We start from the raw sequence: 20,423 nt of genomic DNA, 5'->3' as shown, positions 1-20,423 counted from the left end.
ACCTAGGTACTGTGTGTTCCTTCAGTTAAGCCGTCTGTTCTTGAACAGCAGGAAAGCTTCGAGCAGTGACAAGACCAGAACAAATGGCGTGTGCTTTGTTTTTTCGGCTGAGGCTGAGCCAGAAGGGTTTGGACCAACATCTTAGATGAGAGGAAGGTTTGTTCCACAGAAGAGGTGGTGTGGGCCCTGTCGATAAACAAGTGCTTTTTTATTCATCATTCTTCGGGCAGGCGTTGGTTCTTAGTGGGATCTGGTTTTCTATTACAAGGTCCGCGACATTCATTGGACCACTTGCTCCAAGTTGTCTCCTGCAAGTAAAACCCTGCTTGCAGTCTGGTTTCTCCAGGCTCTAACCACTGTTCTGTTAAATTCCTCAATCTTTTGTGAGGCCCCAAAAGCTTGATTTTCTCCAGATAATGGGTCTATCATTGCCTATAGCCAGATTCTATCAGCATGTGTCATTGGCAGAATGGCTCTGGCTGCCAAAGCTTTCTGACCTTTGCTCCGTCTAAGCTTCGTTAGCATGAAAAGCCTGTTCCCCGGAGTCAGAGTCAGTCAGAGGATTGTTCATTTAGGACTCAGAACTTTACCCCTCACCCTTTTCTCTTTTCTTTACACTTTCAGCTTTAAATCTGCCCCAATTGTGGCTTATAGAAACAGTGTCAACTTGTTTAGGTCAAAAGTTAGATCCTGTTTTAGAAACCTTGCAAAGAGTGAAATCCACGGTGTCGATGTTCACCAACTTCTTTGTTCGTTTTATTGAGAAGAAAGGTCAGCTTATTACACAAGAAACTGACAATCGGGAAAACAAACAGGCAATGCACAACAAAAGCTGAGTATTCTGCAAGGAAACGTGGTCTGTATGAGGAGAATGCACAAGAAACCAGACATGCCCAATACCTCTTCCTTTCCGCTCCTCCCTTCAGTATTTCGTTACTGTCTTTAAGATCACCTGAGAACTTGAGTTAATGAAGGAACTGTAGAGACCATCTCCTTTATGGTTTTCACGTGTGCTCAGTGGATCCCAGTGGCTCGAGGGCCGCAGGGATGCAGGCAGGTGAAGAGATCCCATAGTAGAGAGCATGGGTTCCGGAGCCAGGCTGTCTGGCTTCACACCAAGCAAATGTACATATTAGGATGAAACTAAGTCCCTGCTTGTCTCCCCCACCCTAGCATACGCCCCCTTTCTCAGTTTGGTACCAATGTTTTCCGTCCTCTTTCTGTGCACTGACATACATACATCATACGTATACATATGTATACATACATAGTTTTAAAAAATATTTACATGAGGAATTTGTTTTTCAAATCTTAATCTCTTTCAGATCTTTCCATATTTGTGACCCTAATATTATGATCTGAGTTTTGACATCCCTTCAGCTCACACCCAGCAGGCAGAGTTGGTCCAAGCCCTTTGGAGGTATTATAATCTTCTCCATGGAGGATGTGGGCTCAAGAGAATGGACCCCAGGAGATTTTGTCAGGTTCCAGATCCAGGGGTTCCATCCTCTCCTTGCTTTCCTACTAAATTATGTCATCTCTCCAACCTCATCTGTAGGCTTTTATTTTTAATGGGGACCAGAAAGCCCCTTTCCCAGAAGTGTTAATGTCAGGTGGAGTTGCCCACTTAGTTGCTACCTTTGGCAATTCAAAGTGATAAAATGTTGTTGCGTCTTTGGGGATGTTAAGGTCCATAGTGTCTCTCCTTTGTGACCACACTGCCTGAGCTGGAGTGGGGCCATTTGGAAATTTGGGTGGAAGGGGGAGGTGGGGGTGCATTTTTGGGTCATCGCCATGATGGGTGGCCACTATAGGCACTTGGTGTCGGGAGCCAAGGACGCTAAATGTCTTGCAGTTAAGACAGGCTCTCACACAGAGAGTGTGTTGGATCTCAGATGCTTTTGACACCCTGTGGAGGAAGCTCATAATCTCCGAAGCACCCAGAGAGAGTGAGGACTGACTTGATGTTGGGGAAGTCGTTGCCAGCCACAGGGCCTTGTGCATACGGGATGGCAGTAAGAGTGGGACCAGCCTGATCTGATGAGGGCAGGGACAAAAAGGCAGATGCAGGCCGAGTTCAGGGCTCTAGTTGTACTGGAATGTAGTCACAAATGGAAATGGGAGGACAAAAACTTGAAGGGACAAGGTCCGGAGACCAGCAGGGACAAGAGCAGGTGTCATCTGAAATTAGAGGGAACTGTGCGAAAAGAATGTGACCGCTTTTCTCAGATTACATAATGAAGTGCCAGAAGTCTTCAACTGCAGATCTTTCACTGCACATGGTTCGTTGGAGGGCACAGATTTAGACTTTCTCATGCCACCTAGTTAACTATACGCTTATAGAAAGACTTAGGTCATAGCTAAGTATTCTGCTTATGGAAAAAAATGTAGTTATGTAAAAGACAAATGAGTGGAGCCTCAAAATTGTAAATTGTTGAATGTTCCTATTGTCCAGGCGGGTTGGGGCCCGTGGCCGATCGTGCCAAGTCTGAACAAGCCCATCTCTGTGCTGGGATGGCGGGAGAATTTCATCCACCCACCACTGAACGTGCCGGAGGAAACCTCAGCTTGCAGCGCTGCGTTGTGCCCCTCGGGAGTCAAAGGTCACATGAGGAATCTCTCTGTTGATTCATAGATAGCGAAGGGAGGGCCTCTGGCTCTTGGAAAAGGCCAGTGTCTCTTAGACCCAGGCAAATTAGGAATGTGGGGCATAGGTGAGAGGCTCTGGGTAGTGGCCATTTTCCCATCATGCTTGTTTCTCATTTCAAATTGTTTTTAGTAGAAAAATTAACTACATTCCTTTGCTCAGACATGAAGTTTTAGAATGCTTATATTCTTTTTTCAGACTAGGATTCATTGACAGTTACCCACCTTACTCTTTATTTCCAGTACGACTTGGGAAATCAGATTTAATTTGATTCTTTAGAGACCCACAGTAGTCTTGTTCATAGAGGGAAGGCAGTCTTGTAGAATCTTATCACGGATTCTGTGCGTCCCCGAAGCAGTGGGCTAGGCTAGAGGTAGGCAAACGACAGCCCATGTGCCAAACCAGCTTCCTGCCCCTGTCGGTGAGTGAAGTTTCTCTGGAGCACAGCGTGCCGGTTTGTCTGTGTGTCATCTGGGACTGCCACCATGCCACGGTGCCAGGGCTGAGTGTCGTGACAGAGCCATATGGCCTGCAAAGCCTAAGTATTTATCATCTGGGCCTTTCTGTGAAAAGTTTGCTGACCCCTGGACCAGACAGCCAGCTCACTTCTGCGGGCGAAATCATATTCATTCTCCACCTTTCATTCCCAAACCGAAGTTATGTGACTGAGACCAAAATACAGGTGGGGCTGGGGGAGGCGGAGGATTTAAAGAAACAGAAAATCACATTTAAGAGATTAAAAAGAATTTACATTTCGCTTGCTTGTGGTAAAATAGAAATGTCTAGGTAAAGTATCAGTCTACCTTTTGGCTTTATAGCAACTCCTGGAGTCCCATGGTACTTTGAGGCAAGGTCCCTGGCAGAAGAAAATAAACCCTGTCACCTGGTTTTAGGATACAGCTCTTCCTCTGTCCCCAAGCAGATGTAAGTTGTATAAGGAAAGGTGGATAAGCAACACAACGTGGAGTGATGCCCAGGGGTACCTGGTGGGGGTGGACACAGCAGGGAAGAGCTGCTAGCTGAGCGGGAGGCCCTGGCAGGCTCCGTGGGCAGATGGGGTACGTAGGGTAACATGGCAGCAGGAGGCAGGACGCAAGGGCTGCAGACCTGCCAACTGTCAGAAGAGGCAAGACCGCTAGGAATGGGAGTCGTTAGACAAGGTTTCATGGAACAGGTTCGCTCTCGTGGTTGTTGACAGAGAATCTGCTGTGTGCTGCACACTTTTAGGGATATTGCATGCATATTCTTGATTTTGTCCTTACAACAGCCAGCCTCTGAGGGTACGTTTAATCTCCACTTCACAGTTGAGAAATCTTAGGCTCAGAGAGGGTGAGTGACTTACCCGAAGACAAATCGCAAGGGAGGGCAGAGCTGGGAACTGAAGCCAGGCTGTATGGCCCAGTGTCCCTGCTCTTCCTGCAAGGCCTGGTGAGTCCTCAGTGACAGCTGATATTTAGAGAGAGGGAATTATTGTCCTGGCTAAAGGACAAGTAGCAGCAAGGCTATGGGGCGGTGGGGGGTGAGATTCTGTTTCACCAGATTATGAAGAGCCTTGAATGCCAAGCCGTTGAGGATGGGCTTTCTGCAGTGGGCAGAGGAGGTCTGAAGGAGCAGAGAGAAGGATAGAAAGCAAGCAGAAAAGCTGCCCCTGCTGATAAAGAGGTACCTAGGCTAATGTTTCCCGTTCGGGCATTGACTCGCTTGCGTTTTCCTCTAGGCCTCACTGTCTGTGAAATGGGTGTACTGTTCTTCATTTATCTACCTCTTAGAGATGGTGTTTTAAATGACGAGAAACCTTAGTAAAAATAGAGGAAGCCTCCTGACCACATAACCAAGGGTGTATTTACAGATGCAGGTGGAATTCTTGTGGTTCATTAAAATGCTTACTGTCTCCTTTTAAAAATGCTATTCTTCATCTTCATGATGTATTCATCTTAAAGATCTGGCAACAACTTTTGCTATATACACTCCTCTTCTTTCTAAGGTCAAGTTTCTGATGCTCTGCCGAATAATGCCATTTCTTAAAGCAATGCCGAGCTGCACATCCCTCTGGACTCCTATCCTTTTCCTTAAAAGAAGAGTAAACCCATTGGACCTCATCAGAGAGAGCCTGCACAGTTAGTTTATAATGTTTTAGGTCCCAGTGAATGTGAGAGACGATAGGAGAGTCTCCATAATTTTAGTGTCCATGAAGTTTTAAATTGTCAGGTGAGAACCAACCTTTCTGCTTCAGCTGAAAATACTTTTTTTTTTTTTTTTTGCTGAGGAATACTGGCCCTGAGCTAACATCCGTGCCCATCTTCCTCTACTATAATACATATAATGTGGGACGCCTGCCACAGCATGGCTTGCCAAGCAGTACGTAGGTCCGCACCCAGGATGCGAACCGATGAACCCTGGGCTGCCGAAGCAGAACGTGTGAATTTAACCACTGCACCACTGGGCTGGCCCCTGAAAATTCTCTTGAGGGTCTTTTTAGAAGGTCACAAATGTTGGCCTTCTGGTGCTTGCCTCCCAGGGACCCCATTAGAGAAGCAATTCTGGAAACTCAGTAGGCAGGGAAGGAAGCTCATGTCCACAGGCATTTTAGCAGTTTCCCAGCTTCAGTTTGAAATTAAAACCTGACGCATTTTAGAGGAGTCATTTGGCACCCTTCCAGAGAAAGTTCAGGATCCACTTTTTTCCGATGATCAGACTGCAATCCAGGCATCTGTGAAATGTGACTCTTTGCTTTTCACTTGGAGGAAAGGAATGTTGGTCAGCTCACCTGAACTGGTCCTTGTTGTCTTGAGAGCCGAACCTCTGCCGGCCCTTTGGAATGCTGGTCTGGAAGGGACAGGATCCAGAGATCAGCCAGGACAAGAATAGGTGTCATCCAAACTAGATGGAACTGTGGGAAAAGAATAGGGCTGCTTTTTCTCAAATTACATAATTAATTGCCAAATATGTTTCAATTGCAAATCTGTCAGTTGAAATGGTCTGTTGGAGGACACAGATTCAGACTTTCTGGTGCCGCCTCGTTAACAAAATGCCTATAGAAAGACTTAGGTCATAGCTGAGTGTTCTCCTTATGGGAAAAGAGTAGCTCTGTAAAAGACAAATGAGAAAAGCCTTGATGGAGTGCACTGGCCTTTCGAAATCCTCCAGTTTGGGGCCAGTATTTTCCTCCTCAGAGATGGCCATGACAGAATGAGAGCAAGACATGCCTTTACCAATGAAATAAATGAAAAATTATTAGACTAAAAACAAATTGAACATATGCACACATCCCTTGCCCCAAGCGTGAATCCAGGAGAAACCTCTTTAGGACTGAACTAAAGTCTTCCATTATCTATGAGAAAGAAAGAATTTTCTAAACAAATTGTACGCATATGCAGCATCTGCCTCAGTACTCCCAAGCCTAAGGGAGACAGAAAGTAGGCACAGGTCTGCTGGGCCACTTGGGCCCCACGTAGGGCTTCCCTCAGGGGCCTGCGGGCAGGAGCAGACTGAGGGTCTCATGTATACAGATGGCATCATTAAGGACCTCGGCTGACGTAGGTGCTTAGGTGTGTGCACCAGCCTACCTTGGTGAACTTCCAGAGTCGTGACTCTGCTCCAGCTCCGCACTCTGTCTCACCCCTACACACATACAACATCCACAAGGCAGGCTGGAACCGCTGGGAAGGTAACAAATTGGTACTCCTCAAAATGGGGTCTAGTAACCCTCCACGTCGGCATGCCCTGGCAATTGTTAGATAACAAATACAAATTCTCAGGCCCCGCCCCAGACCTCCTGATTCTGAATCCGGGGGTGGGGGAGTGGGGAAGCAATGTGTGTGCCATGAACCCTCCAGGTGATTCCGATGTTTGGGATACATTGCGTGGACACAGAAAGTGATAATGATAAAAACATTTGTTGAGTGCTTACTATGGGCTAGCCACTCCTCTGGGCAGTTTAGAATTAAGTTATTTCATCCTGAAAGTCAATGAGATGGGTATAATCATGACCCCTTTTTACAGATGTGGAAACCATGACTCAGTTTCCTCACTGTCCAGGGTCGCATATCGGGGGGCTGGGGAAGGCAGGATGCACAACCACACCCCCTGAGCCCAGGGCTTGTGCACTAACCACAACACCACACTCCTCACACTTGCTCCTCGAGGACTTGGAGTGCAGTGGGCCAATGAAGCAATGCAAAGATAGACGCAATCCAAGGCGGGATGTGGGAGGGTCAGGGGAATGGAATAAGCTGCAAACACATCTCTCTGGGTTTGGAGGATAGAGCTGTTGTGAACAGCTTGCAGGACCATCCGTGAAACTGCTTCTGGAAGGTGGTCCATTAGAAAGTCTTTCAGAGGCAACTCGCAACTATTGATTGACCCAGGATTTTATGATGATATCTGAGAGAGTATGAATCTGCTGTGCTTTGCCACAGTTGAAACTGCATTTTTAGGGGGATTATTTTGTTTTATAGAGGTGTGTAAACATCCCTTGCATGCCCGTACTGAAAATGAGGTTAGAACTTCATTTGGCAAAGATGGTTGAACTCCACTTTGAAAATTAACCCTGTGCTCGGTGCTGAGAATTGAAAGATGGTTTAAGATGTAACCCTGCCCCTGGAGTCCTCAGTCTAGTTAGGGAAATAAGATAATATATTTGGTTTTGTTTTTATTTAAAATTTTTTTATCCCTACCTTTCCCCAGAAGGGATTTAAGGCCAGAGATGAGATGTGTGTACAGACTTTTAAAAATTTGAATACTATACAAATACTGTGATGAAATGTCGTGTTGATATAAAAATGAGATCAGGGACTCTAAGCCAGAGTTCAATGGCACAGGTATTGTGATAAGTAACCTCAGCCACGGTCCATTGGCCAAGAACACCGATTTTACCCTATACCGTTGCTTCTGCCTAAGATGCCAACCCTCTTGGGCCAGTGAGACGTTGGGACTGAATGGCTCCCAAGGTCCCTTCTATCACTTCTGACATTTTATGAGCCTTGCTCCTAGTGCTGGGGGTGGTTATCACAATGGCAGACACCCACAGATTAGAATATACTTAGTTGAAAGCCTTTCAACTAGAATCTTAGAATTCCTGTGACTTCTGATTTGGTTTTCTTTTTATCATGTTTATTGTATTTCACGAAGCATTCACCCTTCTGTTTTGTGACCAGGTAGGGTGAGGTATGTTAGTTGCTGCTTGTTAGTGTTGTATCTTAGGCCAGATGCCTCATGTCATCAGGATGTCACCCGAGTTGTCTGTACCCATAGGATCTATGGGGAAGTCGCAGTAAGAGGGAGGCAGAGGCAGGACAGAGCTGAAGAGCACAGACTCTGGAATTGCAGAGTGCTGAGTTTGAATCCTGGCCTGGCCGTTTCCTTGTTGTAATTCTGGGGCAGGTCACCTATCCCATTGGGCTATTGTGGGGTTAAATGAGATGGTGCATGTAAACCATTTCTACAATGCCAGGCACAGTAAGTGTTAACTTTTAAAAAAAAAAAATATTATTACTATTATTAAGAAGTGGTTAGCAAGGGTTGAGGTAATGCACGTGCTGGAGGAAGCTGCTGCAGCCTCTTCAAGAGCCGATGGTAAACTGTCACTGATGGCTGACACCTGCCCATTGTAACAATGACTGAGGATTCTAAATGCCAAATCTTGTCACTGACGTTTGTGACTTAGATCAGCTGGCATTGCTGTTTCCTTTCTAGCCTGTGACTGTGACCCCAGGGGCATTGAGACACCGCAGTGTGACCAGTCCACTGGCCAGTGTATCTGCGTCGAGGGTGTTGAGGGCCCACGCTGTGACAAGTGCACTCGAGGGTACTCGGGGGTCTTCCCCGACTGCGCTCCCTGCCACCAGTGCTTCGCTCTTTGGGACGTGATCATCGCTGAGTTGACCAACAGGACTCAGAAGTTCCTGGAGAGAGCCAAGGCCTTGAAGATCAGTGGTGTGATCGGGCCCTACCGGGAGACGGTGGATTCGGTGGAGAAGAAAGTCAGTGAGATCAGAGACATCCTGGCCCAGAGCCCAGCCGCAGAGCCGCTGAAGAACATTGGGAATCTCTTTGAGGAGGCAGAGTAAGTACTTACTGAGCCAGAGTAACAACTCACAATATTGCTTCAACTTTATGAATAAACAGCAGAGACATCCGGACCTGGTGCTTCCCTCGGAAGGTACGGTTAGTCCTGTGAGTGAACAGATGCTGGGCCGTTCATTTCCCGGCAGTCTCCTCTGGGCAGTGGGTGAGTGAACGTGGGCACGTCGCTGGGGACCAGAACTGTGAAGGCTGCCGCATAGGGTGTGTGCATGTTATGTTCAGCACTTTGCAGTAGGGCTCCAGCAGTAGAATGGCAAGGACACTGCATTCGGAGACAAGGATCCATAATGAGTCACAGCTGGGTTACTTGCTAGGCTTGCAAACTTGAATGACTCCCTTCTTCCTGAGCCTGTCTTTTCTCCCCTCTGGGAGAGGGGAAGGTAATATTTGCCTTTACCTTACAGAATAACAAAAGGATTGATCTCTGAAATGCTGATGTAATTGCAAAAACCATTGGAAATGTACATTGTCATTATCTGTTTTGCTGCTACCAGGGAAATTCCATTACCATGAATAAGATTCCTCTTTCCACGTTGTTTCCGCTGCCCCGCAGTTGGTCCAGTGGAGCGGTGCTTCGTTCATTTAATTCTAACAAACTCCATGATGAAGAACCCTCCTCTTAGCCCTTCTCCTCCAAGTAATCATCTCTCTGCTTGCATAGTGTTATTTGCCAGAGAAAGCAGACAGACTTGACCTGGGTGATGCCCAGCTTCTCAGGGATTATTTTTCTACCGTTTCTCCTAGCCTTCTCTGTCCTGCTCTCAAACATTCTAAATACCTTTGCCAAAAAGGACCCCAGAAAGCAGCACAATAAGATCTTGGCTGGAGGGCAAAACAGGAACGGGTATGAAGCATTTGTTTCCCCAAATGCTGTGGCCTTTTGATTGCAGACACGCCATGTGGCGTGAGCGGGGGCCTGTTCAACAGCTGATCCCTGTACAGTGAGGTGACTTGACCTTATGACCGAACTACAGCAACATGTTTCGTATGACAGGACTCTAATCAGCATCTCTAAGAAGCCATATGGACTTTTCATCTCAACGCGATGTCTGAGAAGCTGGAAGGGGACAGCTACGTCAGCTCGAGTACTTTGTGGAAGGTTCTTCCTAGACCTTCTGGATTTAAAGGAACTGGTCCTTTGATTTCTAGCCTCAGGTTTTGTGCCCAAGACCATGTGGTTGACTAGGGTGTTAAAAAATGTCTGATGTGGGGCCATAATGCATTTAATGAGGAATTTTACCTCATTAAAAAGACTGGTGCAGCTTAGCCTCCTACTACGCAGCAGTAACGAGTTTTGGAAGGCTGCAGTCTGAGCGCAAGCCCTTGGCCTTGGTCTCATGCACCTAAGGGTAAACAAAAAACCCGGTGTCCTTTGAGAGCCCGCCAGAAAGGAGATTACATTCCTGAAACAGCTGTTTCTACTCTCACTGTTCATTTAACTAGATAGATTGTAATCATCGCAGGAAAACCAGTTTAATATTTTTTCAACAGAGTATCCAAGGATGCATGTTTTAGGATCCAGAGAGTCATTATTTAAAAATATACAATGTCGGATTTGATTGTTTTTTAAAAAATTCTATGAGACCTGAGAAGAAATGAAAGCCTTCTGTGGATCAACAGATTAATACAAGCAAAGCATTAAAAGAAACTATGTTCTAATGGCCTCAGGAAAAAAGTCACTGGGTTTATGAAATTAATTTAACCTACAAATCCTTTTACGTACTTTTTCTTTGAGTTGGGTCGTGGTATTATCTCAGCCTCAAATATTATTTTTCTGGTGGCCCCCAACCTTTCAACATCTCTACATTGTCCCAGTTTTTATACTCACTGTTATATCCTTGAGAAGAAAATTATATTCCATTAGGTGACCCAGTAATACCAAGAGCTAAGGTCTCCTCAAATATTACTTTTTTTGTGATAAACACACATGCACACTGTCTATACAAGTAATATACAAATTGATGCCTCACGTACAGCTTTGGAGACAGGAAAAATACAGAACAAAATGCAGTTGCGTTTAGATTCCAAATGAAATATGTGAAAGCTAAAGGTTTATCAGATTCCATTCCCAGGAGGTGCTACCTTCTTTCTGATGAAAAATAAACGGGTTGCTTGTTGGTGGAAGGAGGAGCTCCTTTGATGGGACCTTGCTTAAAGGGGGAGTGTGTGGAAAGCCCTCTTGTCTAACTGGTGGCCGTGGGGCTTCCTTTCTGCATGTCCTATCTTGAAGGAGATCCCTGCTGTTCAGATAAGAGCATTTTGGGTGGATGGCTGGGAGGCATAATTCTATACTGGAGTCACTTCTGTCTTTTGAGTGAGTGGCACTGTACGGGCTTGAAACTGCTTAGTATGGAGTTGGAACCCCGCGGTCTGGACCTGCGCTCCCATTACTGTGGATTCGGAATCCCTCAAATGGTCCATCTGCCACACCACAGCTGAGTGGTGCTTCTGTGTTTTTCTTCAAACTCTTTGAAGAAAGAAAAATTGTTAGATTTAATAGTCTCTTAATGATAAGGAGAATAAAACCAGTACCTGGAGATAAATTGTTAGCAATTACTGAATTGGTTTGAAATTACAGAGAAATGGATCCAGTATTAGTAGAAAAGATAAAAATGAAACTTCAAAATTCCCCTTTGTTTTATTTTACTTAGGGAAACCTACCCTTCTCTTTACAGGAAACTAACCAAAGATGTTACGGAAAAGATGGCTCAAGCAGAAGTGACATTAGCTGACACAGCTTCACAAAGCAACAGCACAGCCAAAGAACTAGACGCTCTACAGACAGAAGCAGAGAGTTTAGACAACACAGTGAAGGAGCTTGCTGAACAACTGGAATTTATCAAAAACTCAGATATTCGGGGTGAGCATGTTTTGTGCAAATACTCAATCCTGGATAGTGGATTTAACCATCTGTCTAGCCTGTTAGTGCAGCACTTGCAGAAAAAAATGAAGTGTTTTCTGATCATTTTAAAGCTTTTTCTCATTGAGTCTCTGGCACAAATGAGGATTAAAGTCCCCGTTTGACAAATGTGGTTGCTGGGGCGCAGAGAGACTAGGAGACACAGCAGAGGTCCCCTGGAGCCAGCAGCAGTCATTGCATTAGAATGGCATGTTTCCTGATTCTTCCTGTTAGTGGTTTAACCTCCTTGGCTTTCCTTGGAAAGGGGCTCTTTTGAATAGTTAAGAAATTAAGTTGATATTTCTGAAAATCCTTTTATATTCAAGAATGTTGCTTGGTCAGGAACTAATTTTGCAGATCCTTCATTTATTGATATAATAGGCCATATATAGGACCTTCCCCCCAAAAAGCAAAAGAAAGTAGAAATATCACACTATATCCATCCTCTTTTATGCATGATCAACTTATTTTTTTGGCTGGGTCCTTAAAGCCAAAACATCTCATACTATTTTATGTATTTAATACCAGCCACTGGAGTGGATTTGAATAGTTAAATGACTGAGAAAAGGGAAAATCACCTGGACAGGCCATCTATGGGCTGCCTGACACTAGCTATTTAGAAAGAAATGGATGTTTGCCTGTGTATAGAAACAAGATCTGCATGATTGACTTAATTTTTCATCCAGATGTTTGGCATCCTCCAGAGCCAGTCGGTGCTAATGGGACAAAGTATATTCATTAGTCATAAGAGGAAAGTTACATTTTTACATAAAGATTTTATTCCCTGAATTTTAAAACAAAACCATGTAGTAAATTGAGGGCTGGAACATAGCAAATACAGACAGTGCTTGATGCAGAGATGGGGGACAGGGGATTAACCGTGGGCAGTTTCGTTTTGTGCCGCAGGCGCCCTGGATAGCATCACCAAGTATTTCCAGATGTCTCTGGAGGCAGAGGAGAGGGTGAATGCCTCCACCACGGATTCCAGCAGCACCGTGGAGCAGTCGGCTTTCACTCGAGACAAAGTGGAAGCCTTGATAGTCGAGGGGGAGTCCCAGTTCAGGGAAAAACAAGAGGAACAGGCCGGCCTTCTGGATGAGCTGGCCGGGAAACTACAAAGCCTAGACCTTTCAGCTGCCGCCGAAATGGTAAGGTGTGAGAGTTTGGCCTCAAGGCTGTTGTCCTATAGAGGGAAAACACCCTGCTTTGTCTTTAATATTGTTTACTTTGCAAATGAATCAGCAGGAGCAAAACCCCAAGGCTCCCGTCTCTGGACCTCGGGGTACCAATGACCAAGACAGATTAAAAACATGTGTGTCTCCAACCTTCCCTCTCCTCCGGTGGCTTGTGTGTGGCACAAGCGAAGACACATGACTACCTTCCTGTCCTGCTGTATTGACTCAGTGACTTATTTAGACTTGCTCCTTTTTATGCTGTGGACATTGCTTTTTTACTTTGTTCCGACTTGCAGTGCAAACTCCATCTCAGTGGAGCAATTCACAATCATTCTGGGAGGGACTTCCTAAAAAATTAAAGGGAGCTAAAGAATTTTTTCCACGGTGTTAGTTAAAATGTTCCTTTGTTCCGGTAACTTTACCTGGTGAAGATTAACCCTGAGACCAGCCTAGAAAGTAGATTCATTTCCCAGAAGCTTTTAAAAAGTAACTCTGAGGCCAAATGAAATTGAGTAGTGAGTTTAATGAAAATCAGGCAGAAGGCCAAAAAAAGCCACACTCAGCCTATTTCCTCTTGCTTCCTTATTGTTTTTCATGGAAGAATACCTATCTAGAGAATCTGGAGAGTATTTTTTATACTTTTCTAAGGCTTGTGCTCTCTTAGCTTAGAAACAGAGAGACAGTAAAAGAAGGGGGAAGGTGGGTGCACAGAAGACTGCGAAGAGTTCGGACTTCATCACACAATTTTGTCTTAGTGGTATCTCCCCCCTCCCTCCCTGTCTCCTTCCCTTCCCCGTTCTCTCTATGAAATAGACGAAACATACTGTCTGTATGTATTGTGACAAATTTAATTGATGCCTACAAGGCTATATATTCATTAGCTTAGGAAACTTGAATAGCATCTAGTGGAAATAGGGAATAAGTAGATCTGTCACCATTTAATAGAAAGAAAAGTGGGGAGGCTCAGAGCAATGTGTAGACTGCACCTACTAGGAGACAAAGTCATTATACGTAGGCGTGAGATGCCAGTTCTCTCAATCTTCTTTCCTTTCAGTACCGATTCCTTCCTTACATCTAATAAAAACCGGTAATCACAAATAATGCGTCTGCAAACTAAAATGAAAGCAGCTAAGCATGGTAAAGGATGTTTGCCTTGCAACACAAGACATCTCGGGAGTGGGTGGCGGTGGGCAGGATCCTCTGGCCAAGTGAGTGGGGGCCCTTCCCTGGGCTTGCTTTTCCATCTGGTGAGCTCCTGGGGTTAGCCGGCTTCTTCGCTGTTCTCATGGTATGTGTGTGTCCTTGTTAATTATCCTACAGGAATTCCCTTCATAGGTTCCATACTGACACTTCTCGTGTAGAAATAGATTTTTGTCCCTTTGCGTTCTTCAAGTACCTTCAGTTCTTTGTGTATATTTCGCTAGACCCACGCTGTTTTCTTCATGCCTGCCTGTCTTGAAATAAAACAGATCTTCTAGTGTTGTCAGATTGTTTTTAGAAAGCATCCCTGAGGTCTTATGCTTCTCTGCTGAAGGCTCATCTTCTTCTACACCACGTAGAATAAACTTTATTTTCTGAGTCTTTTTATGTACTGTAAACCAGATACATGAAAGACTTATTTATTAGAGAGATAATGGGATTATAGTTATCATAAACTTATTAGGCTAAAGAGTTGATTGTATTTATTCAAAAACTACTTTTTTTGCTTCTTAAACAGAATACTTCCCTTGTTGGGGAGTGTTCTGTTAACTGCTTTTCAGTACAGTAAATCTTTTCCTTCTTTTCAATATGAGCATTTTCCACAGAAGGATAGCTCTACATACAATTTTCTTCCTAAGAGCCTTCTCCATCTTATAGCAAACTTGTAATTTATCAATTTGCATGAGTATGCCAGAACCAAGCCCTGATCTTTGGGAGTTTCTGGTAGATGGGGGGGATTGCTTATTTGGAAATATAAACCTTTGTTTATACTGTTTTCTCTCTTCCTCTCGCATCTGGAATGTTCCCCCACTTCGCCTGCTCCAATCCCACCAGCCAACACATTCTTCCCCAACTACAACTACTCCAATCCTCAGTAGTCTCGCTTTGTCTGCTGTCCTTTATAGGTACTGCATCTGACCTATTCTTGGCTGTTACGTAGGGTGATCCCGTCTTCCTAACTGGATGGGAAGTTACTAAACAGCCAGATAATGGGCCTTTTATTTCACCCTATTCACCAGAACAGTTAACAAGGTGCTAGGTCTAAAGAAGGTTCTCAATACCTTTTTTTTTTTTAATCCAACTAGTTAGAATAAAGGGAAGCATTCGTTGGCTTTATTGGCCAGCTTCAACTTGATACAGCAGATATGTTTGCACCCTGCGCAGAGCCCACATGGTATTCTAGTTCACTAGGGCAGAAGGTATTGATGAAGCGTTGTGAATTCTGTTTGCTTGGAAATAAGCAGGTAGGCTTATTCCTAAGCTCTTTGCTCCTCTGTCCATCTTGAACACTGTTTTCAAGCAGCCTTGCTGAGGACCACCTACACGCTCTCTGGGGCCACCCAGGCCCTGCACAGCTGTTAGGCTGCAGCAGGCTCACTCTCTGAACTCCTGTGCCTGCTCCTTGGCTTCTTGCAGACCTGCGGCACGCCTCCGGGGGCCTCCTGTTCCGAGACCGAGTGTGGCGGCCCAAACTGCAGAACTGACGACGGACAGAAGAAGTGTGGGGGGCCTGGCTGTGGCGGTCTGGTCACTGTTGCACACAGTGCCTGGCAGAAAGCCATGGACTTTGACCGAGATGTCCTGAGTGCCCTGGCTGAGGTGGAACAGCTCTCCAAGATGGTAATTCAGTGGACGGCCTCGGTTTTTGTTGTTGTTTGCTTTCAATTATGGGTTGGAGGATCTGAAAGGGAGAAATCAATTCTACACGCTGACTAAAATGAAAGGGCGTTTTACAATCAAGTACGAAAGTTTGAGTTTTTGTGAGGTCATGGAAAGAGATGAGGTTTTATTCATAGACAGTTTAAGAATTTGCTTTCTTCTCACGACGATAATTTGAGATAACCGTTATTTACCATGGGTGCAGGGTTATGAATGCATCCAGCTGTATTACACAAGTTTTGTACTAAACAACTGAGCATGTCATCTAAAGTGACACAGGAAGTATTAAGTTCAGGTTAACTAAAGTATTTATGTTGGCACCTGAGAAAAAGACTAAGGAACATTTTATAGGCCACAAATGTTTTGGAGGAGTTAAAAACAACTATAAAAAATTTTATATGCCAGCCCTGTCTATGTAAGAATGCTGTATAGGAATCTGTATACTGCAGACTTTCCGTCTGTGTAGGAATATAACACTAGATTGTTGAATGGGAGACATTTGTTTCTAAAAGCTGTGATTCCAAACGCTTAGTGTTTCAACATCATTTTCTGGGCCATTTATAATGTTCTGGTCTGCTTTAGAAACAGTGCAGCTGTTCCGTGGGTAATTTATTCCTCATCTATAGGTCTCTGAAGCAAAACTGAGGGCAGATGAAGCAAAACAAAACGCTCAAGATGTTCTGTTGAAAACCAACGCTACCAAAGAAAAAGTGGACAAGAGCAATGAGGACCTGAGAAATCTCATCAAGCAGATCAGGAACTTTCTGACCCGTAAGGAGTTTTCTCATTTTACTTTTAGACATTTCTTCTTATCTTGGAATAGAAAACTGTTTTCTAAGAGTCTGTTTCCATTTCTTAAGAAGCTTATATATGTGTATGTAAGTAACCTTCTGATGTTAGGCAGATACAGACGCATCTGATGGGATACCCAAGTAGGATATCAAGAAGTCAAATATATACTGTGAGAACTGAATTTAGAATTTATGTGAGAGATTACATATAATATCATTAGAACCACAACTCAAAGTAGAATTTACTTTGACATTGCCCGCAAAGGTCTGTAATCCTATTGTTTACAGGATATCATACCTATGGTTAGACGGCTCTGTACGGGATACGCAAGTAGGACATCAAGAAGTCAAATATATACTGTGAGAACTGAATTTAGAATTTATGTTGGAGACTACATATAATATCATTAGAACCTCAACTCAAAGTAGAATTTACTTTGACGTTGCCCGCAAAGGTTTGTAATCCTATTGTTCATGGGATATTATACCTATGGTTAGACAGCTCTGTACCTTAGTGTTCTGTAGAGAAAAAGAAAATCTCTAGAGTTTGTGGTCCAGCTCCTAAGTGTTGCTGGTCACGGTCTGAGTGTTATCAGTAAGGATGGTTTTGGTTTCAAGTTACAGAAGACCGTCACCTGAAATGAACTTAATAGAAACAAAAAGTGTGTTACATCATATAAAAAGAAGTTCAGTAGTAGAATAGCTCCGTGGTTCTAGGACCCAAGTACTTTTCATCTTTCTGCTCTGCTATTTTAAGCATATCAGCTTTGTTCTCAGGCTAGCTCCTCCTGGTTTTGTAACTTTGGTTGCCAAAGTTCTAGACTTCACATAGAGATTCAATACTACCTCTTGGAAGAAGAGACCATCTGTTCCTTTGTATCTTTTTTAAAAAATTTTTTTGAGGAAGATTAGCCCTGAACTAACATCTGCCGCCAATCCTCCTCTTTTTGCTGAGGAAGACTGGCCCTGAGCTAACATCCGTGCCCATCTTCCTCTACTTTATATGTGGGACACCTGCCACAGCATGGCTTGACAAGCGGTGCATAGGTCTGCACCTGGGATCCAAACCAGCAAACCCTGGGCCGCCAAAATGGAATGTGTGAACTTAACCGCTGCACCACCAGGCTGACCCCCTTTGTACCTTTTGAAAGTGAGGAAATCTTCCCCAGAAGCCTTTGAGCAGTCATCTCCATAAATCTCATTGGTCAGAAATGCACCCCATGCATGTCACTGGCAAGTGGAATGGGATTACCATAATTGGCAGACTAGTCAGGATTTAACCTGAGTTGATAAGTTTACTTTACCTTAGAGGTAGGTCCTGAACAAATCAGTATTCTGTTAGCAAAGACAAAGGAGGAATGGCTAATAAGTAAGAAAGCCATCATTCAATCACATTTTCCTGTGCTTACATCCTTAGGGGTCCATTTTTATTTTGTTTGACAGTTGGAAAAAAAAGAATTGATGACATATTTGAAGCTTAACTTCTTTGGCATTTTTTTGACCACCTTGCACATTTGACATTTGAAATTCCTTGGCTTCTTTGAAAAAACACCATCCTGATTCTCTTGCTTCTCTGACTGGATTTTCTCCCTCTGTAATTTCCTGAATCCAGATAATTTATAAGGAATATCAGCTCTTTACATCTGCATTTACAGTAGTTTCCTAGCTATTCTTCCAACCTCAAAAGTTTTCAGTGCCTTTTGGAATCAAGTGCCATCTTTATACTCTAGCCTCTACTGTTTTCTACAATCTGAACCTTTCATCCACTCAACTTTCAGGTAACATGCTCTGCCCACACTGTCTCTCCATCCAGAGATGTCCTCCTTCTTTCAAATCCTGCTATCCTTCAAAACCTCATCAGTTCCTCATCCGCCATGAGGTCTTCCCCGACCATCCCAGCCTACAGCACATTCCTGTTGTATTCATTGTCTGGGGCCACTCTTTCTGTGTGTAGGTCTCATCTCCCCACTCAGATAGACTACAGACTCTTAAACAGGAAGTGTGTGTGTCTTGGTGTAACCCCACCATGTTAGTCACTTACTGGGTGACCAGTAACTGGTTGAATGAGTGAACCACCTATGATTTTCACCACTTTATGGGGACATCTTTGCTTTTAACAGAGGATAGTGCTGACTTGGACAGCATTGAAGCAGTTGCTAACGAAGTCTTGAAAATGGAAATGCCTAGCACCCCACAGCAGTTACAGAACCTGACAGAAGATATTCGTGAACGAGTTGAAAGCCTTTCTCAAGTAGAGGTTATTTTACAGCAAAGTGCTGCCGACATCGCCAGAGCTGAGATGTTGTTAGAAGAAGCTAAAAGAGCCAGGTATCTGAAGAGATTGTGGCGCTTGGGAGCTTATTTTGTGTATCTAGCATGGAGTAAAATATTTCTTGAACCAGTGAAACTTCTGAAAGTGAGCTCTGTGCGTCTCTCTGGGTCACTCCAAGAAGGCTGTTCTTTCAAAGGGAAGTGCTTTTCTCATGTTCACATATATCGTCTCATTCTTTTACTCAGCAAAAGTGCAACAGACGTTAAAGTCACCGCAGACATGGTGAAGGAAGCTCTGGAAGAAGCGGAGAAGGCCCAGATTGCGGCAGAGAAGGCAATCAAGCAGGCGGATGAAGACATCCAAGGAACCCAGAACCTGCTGACTTCCGTAAGATTTATGACAATCATTATATATGTGGGAGAAAACACTCACATACACTCTTTTACCAGGAAGGTTTAAGTGCATTTGACAGTTATTTATAAAAATTCCTACAACTGAACATGAAAGGATTCCTCTAATTTAAATAAATCTGAACTACTCCTTAGCAGAGATGCTAAAGTGTTTTCAAGGGAAAAAAAAAGGACTCTGAAGACCCTAAAATATGTAGCCCCCTTTCATTTTAACCCCCGCAAACAGCCTAAGAAAGACAGTGTGTGTTGCTGTCTCCTGTTCTTTCAAGGAACTGCATAGACTCTACTCAGGAGTATGAAGTATAATGTTAATTTCAAAACCCAGTTTGAGAAAACTCATGCTGTTTCAAAGCAACCTAGATGCATGGTTAAGACCAGTGTCTCAAGATTTATGAGGTGATCTGTCACAAAAATTTTACCAACGAAGGTCAAAATATCTGCTTCCAATGCCCAATTCCAGAGGAACCTAGTAGAGATTTATAGCTACACAATCTGTTTTGTTCAGAATGCATGGAAAACAATGTTTTTTCTAGGCAAAATCCTCTTAATGGATGCCTTTAATATCTGGTAGTCTCGAAGAAAAGAATTTTTCACATGGATTTAGTGCTTTATTCTAAAAATCTTTTTCGCTCTTAAAAGTAATGCAAACATAATTCTATTTTAGTTGTTCATTTTTTCAAAAATCAGTTCTATAGGCAGATTTTTTTCTTCCAATTTAGGAAAGTTCATTTGTTTTAAACAGTGGGTGAAGAAAATTGATGGCTCATGCAATCCATACCCATCTTCTCAGAGTATACTTTGAAATTGGATGCTCCCGTTACTTGGCACTGTCAGCATTCTCAGGCCAACAATACCGAATGTTTAAAACCTAGGAGATGGTTTTTTCAACCTGCTTTTCCTACCATTAGTTGATGGAAACCTGTCTTCCCCTATTCTCCTGTTCTCAGTAAAACGAACCTGACAGTTCCTCAGCTACTTTTCCACCTTAAATTTTGAGCAGATATAACATGAACTTCATTTAGGTGACTTTTTAAAAAGTACTGTTTTGAAAAGCAAAATGGAAAACATTAATCAAATATAGGTGAGCTATTTGGCTTGAGGATGCAAGTGAATGGCGGTTTTGTTTTGCAGGGAGCCTTGGGGAGGAAGTGTTTTAGGTTAGCAGATAAGAAACAAAGAGAACCTCTAGCTACACGACACTAATGAAGGCTTGTCAGAAACAGTCCACCCATTTAAAAATCAAACTACAAAGCTTATTTTCTAAGAAGTAAAACTGTTCTCTAAGA

The 20,423-nt window shown here is 43.7% G+C and overlaps 1 protein-coding gene across 2 annotated transcripts in view; it reads left to right on the top strand.

Moving 5' to 3' along the window:
- Window positions 1-20,423, top strand: part of LAMB1 (laminin subunit beta 1) — a 69,744-nt gene that overhangs the window by 46,071 nt on the left and 3,250 nt on the right. For both annotated transcript variants that reach the window (XM_046669708.1, XM_046669707.1), the window contains exons 25-31: window positions 8,342-8,711; window positions 11,407-11,591; window positions 12,537-12,778; window positions 15,422-15,625; window positions 16,291-16,435; window positions 18,576-18,783; window positions 18,973-19,114. In XM_046669708.1, the coding sequence (XP_046525664.1) occupies window positions 8,342-8,711; window positions 11,407-11,591; window positions 12,537-12,778; window positions 15,422-15,625; window positions 16,291-16,435; window positions 18,576-18,783; window positions 18,973-19,114 (1,496 nt within the window). The remainder of the gene's footprint in view (window positions 1-8,341; window positions 8,712-11,406; window positions 11,592-12,536; window positions 12,779-15,421; window positions 15,626-16,290; window positions 16,436-18,575; window positions 18,784-18,972; window positions 19,115-20,423) is intronic.

This window comes from Equus quagga, chromosome 8, assembly GCF_021613505.1.
Source record: "Equus quagga isolate Etosha38 chromosome 8, UCLA_HA_Equagga_1.0, whole genome shotgun sequence".
In the NCBI taxonomy this organism is placed as follows: domain Eukaryota; kingdom Metazoa; phylum Chordata; class Mammalia; order Perissodactyla; family Equidae; genus Equus; species Equus quagga.
Note: the sequence above shows the minus strand (reverse complement) of the source record. Positions and strands in the feature narration are given on the sequence as shown.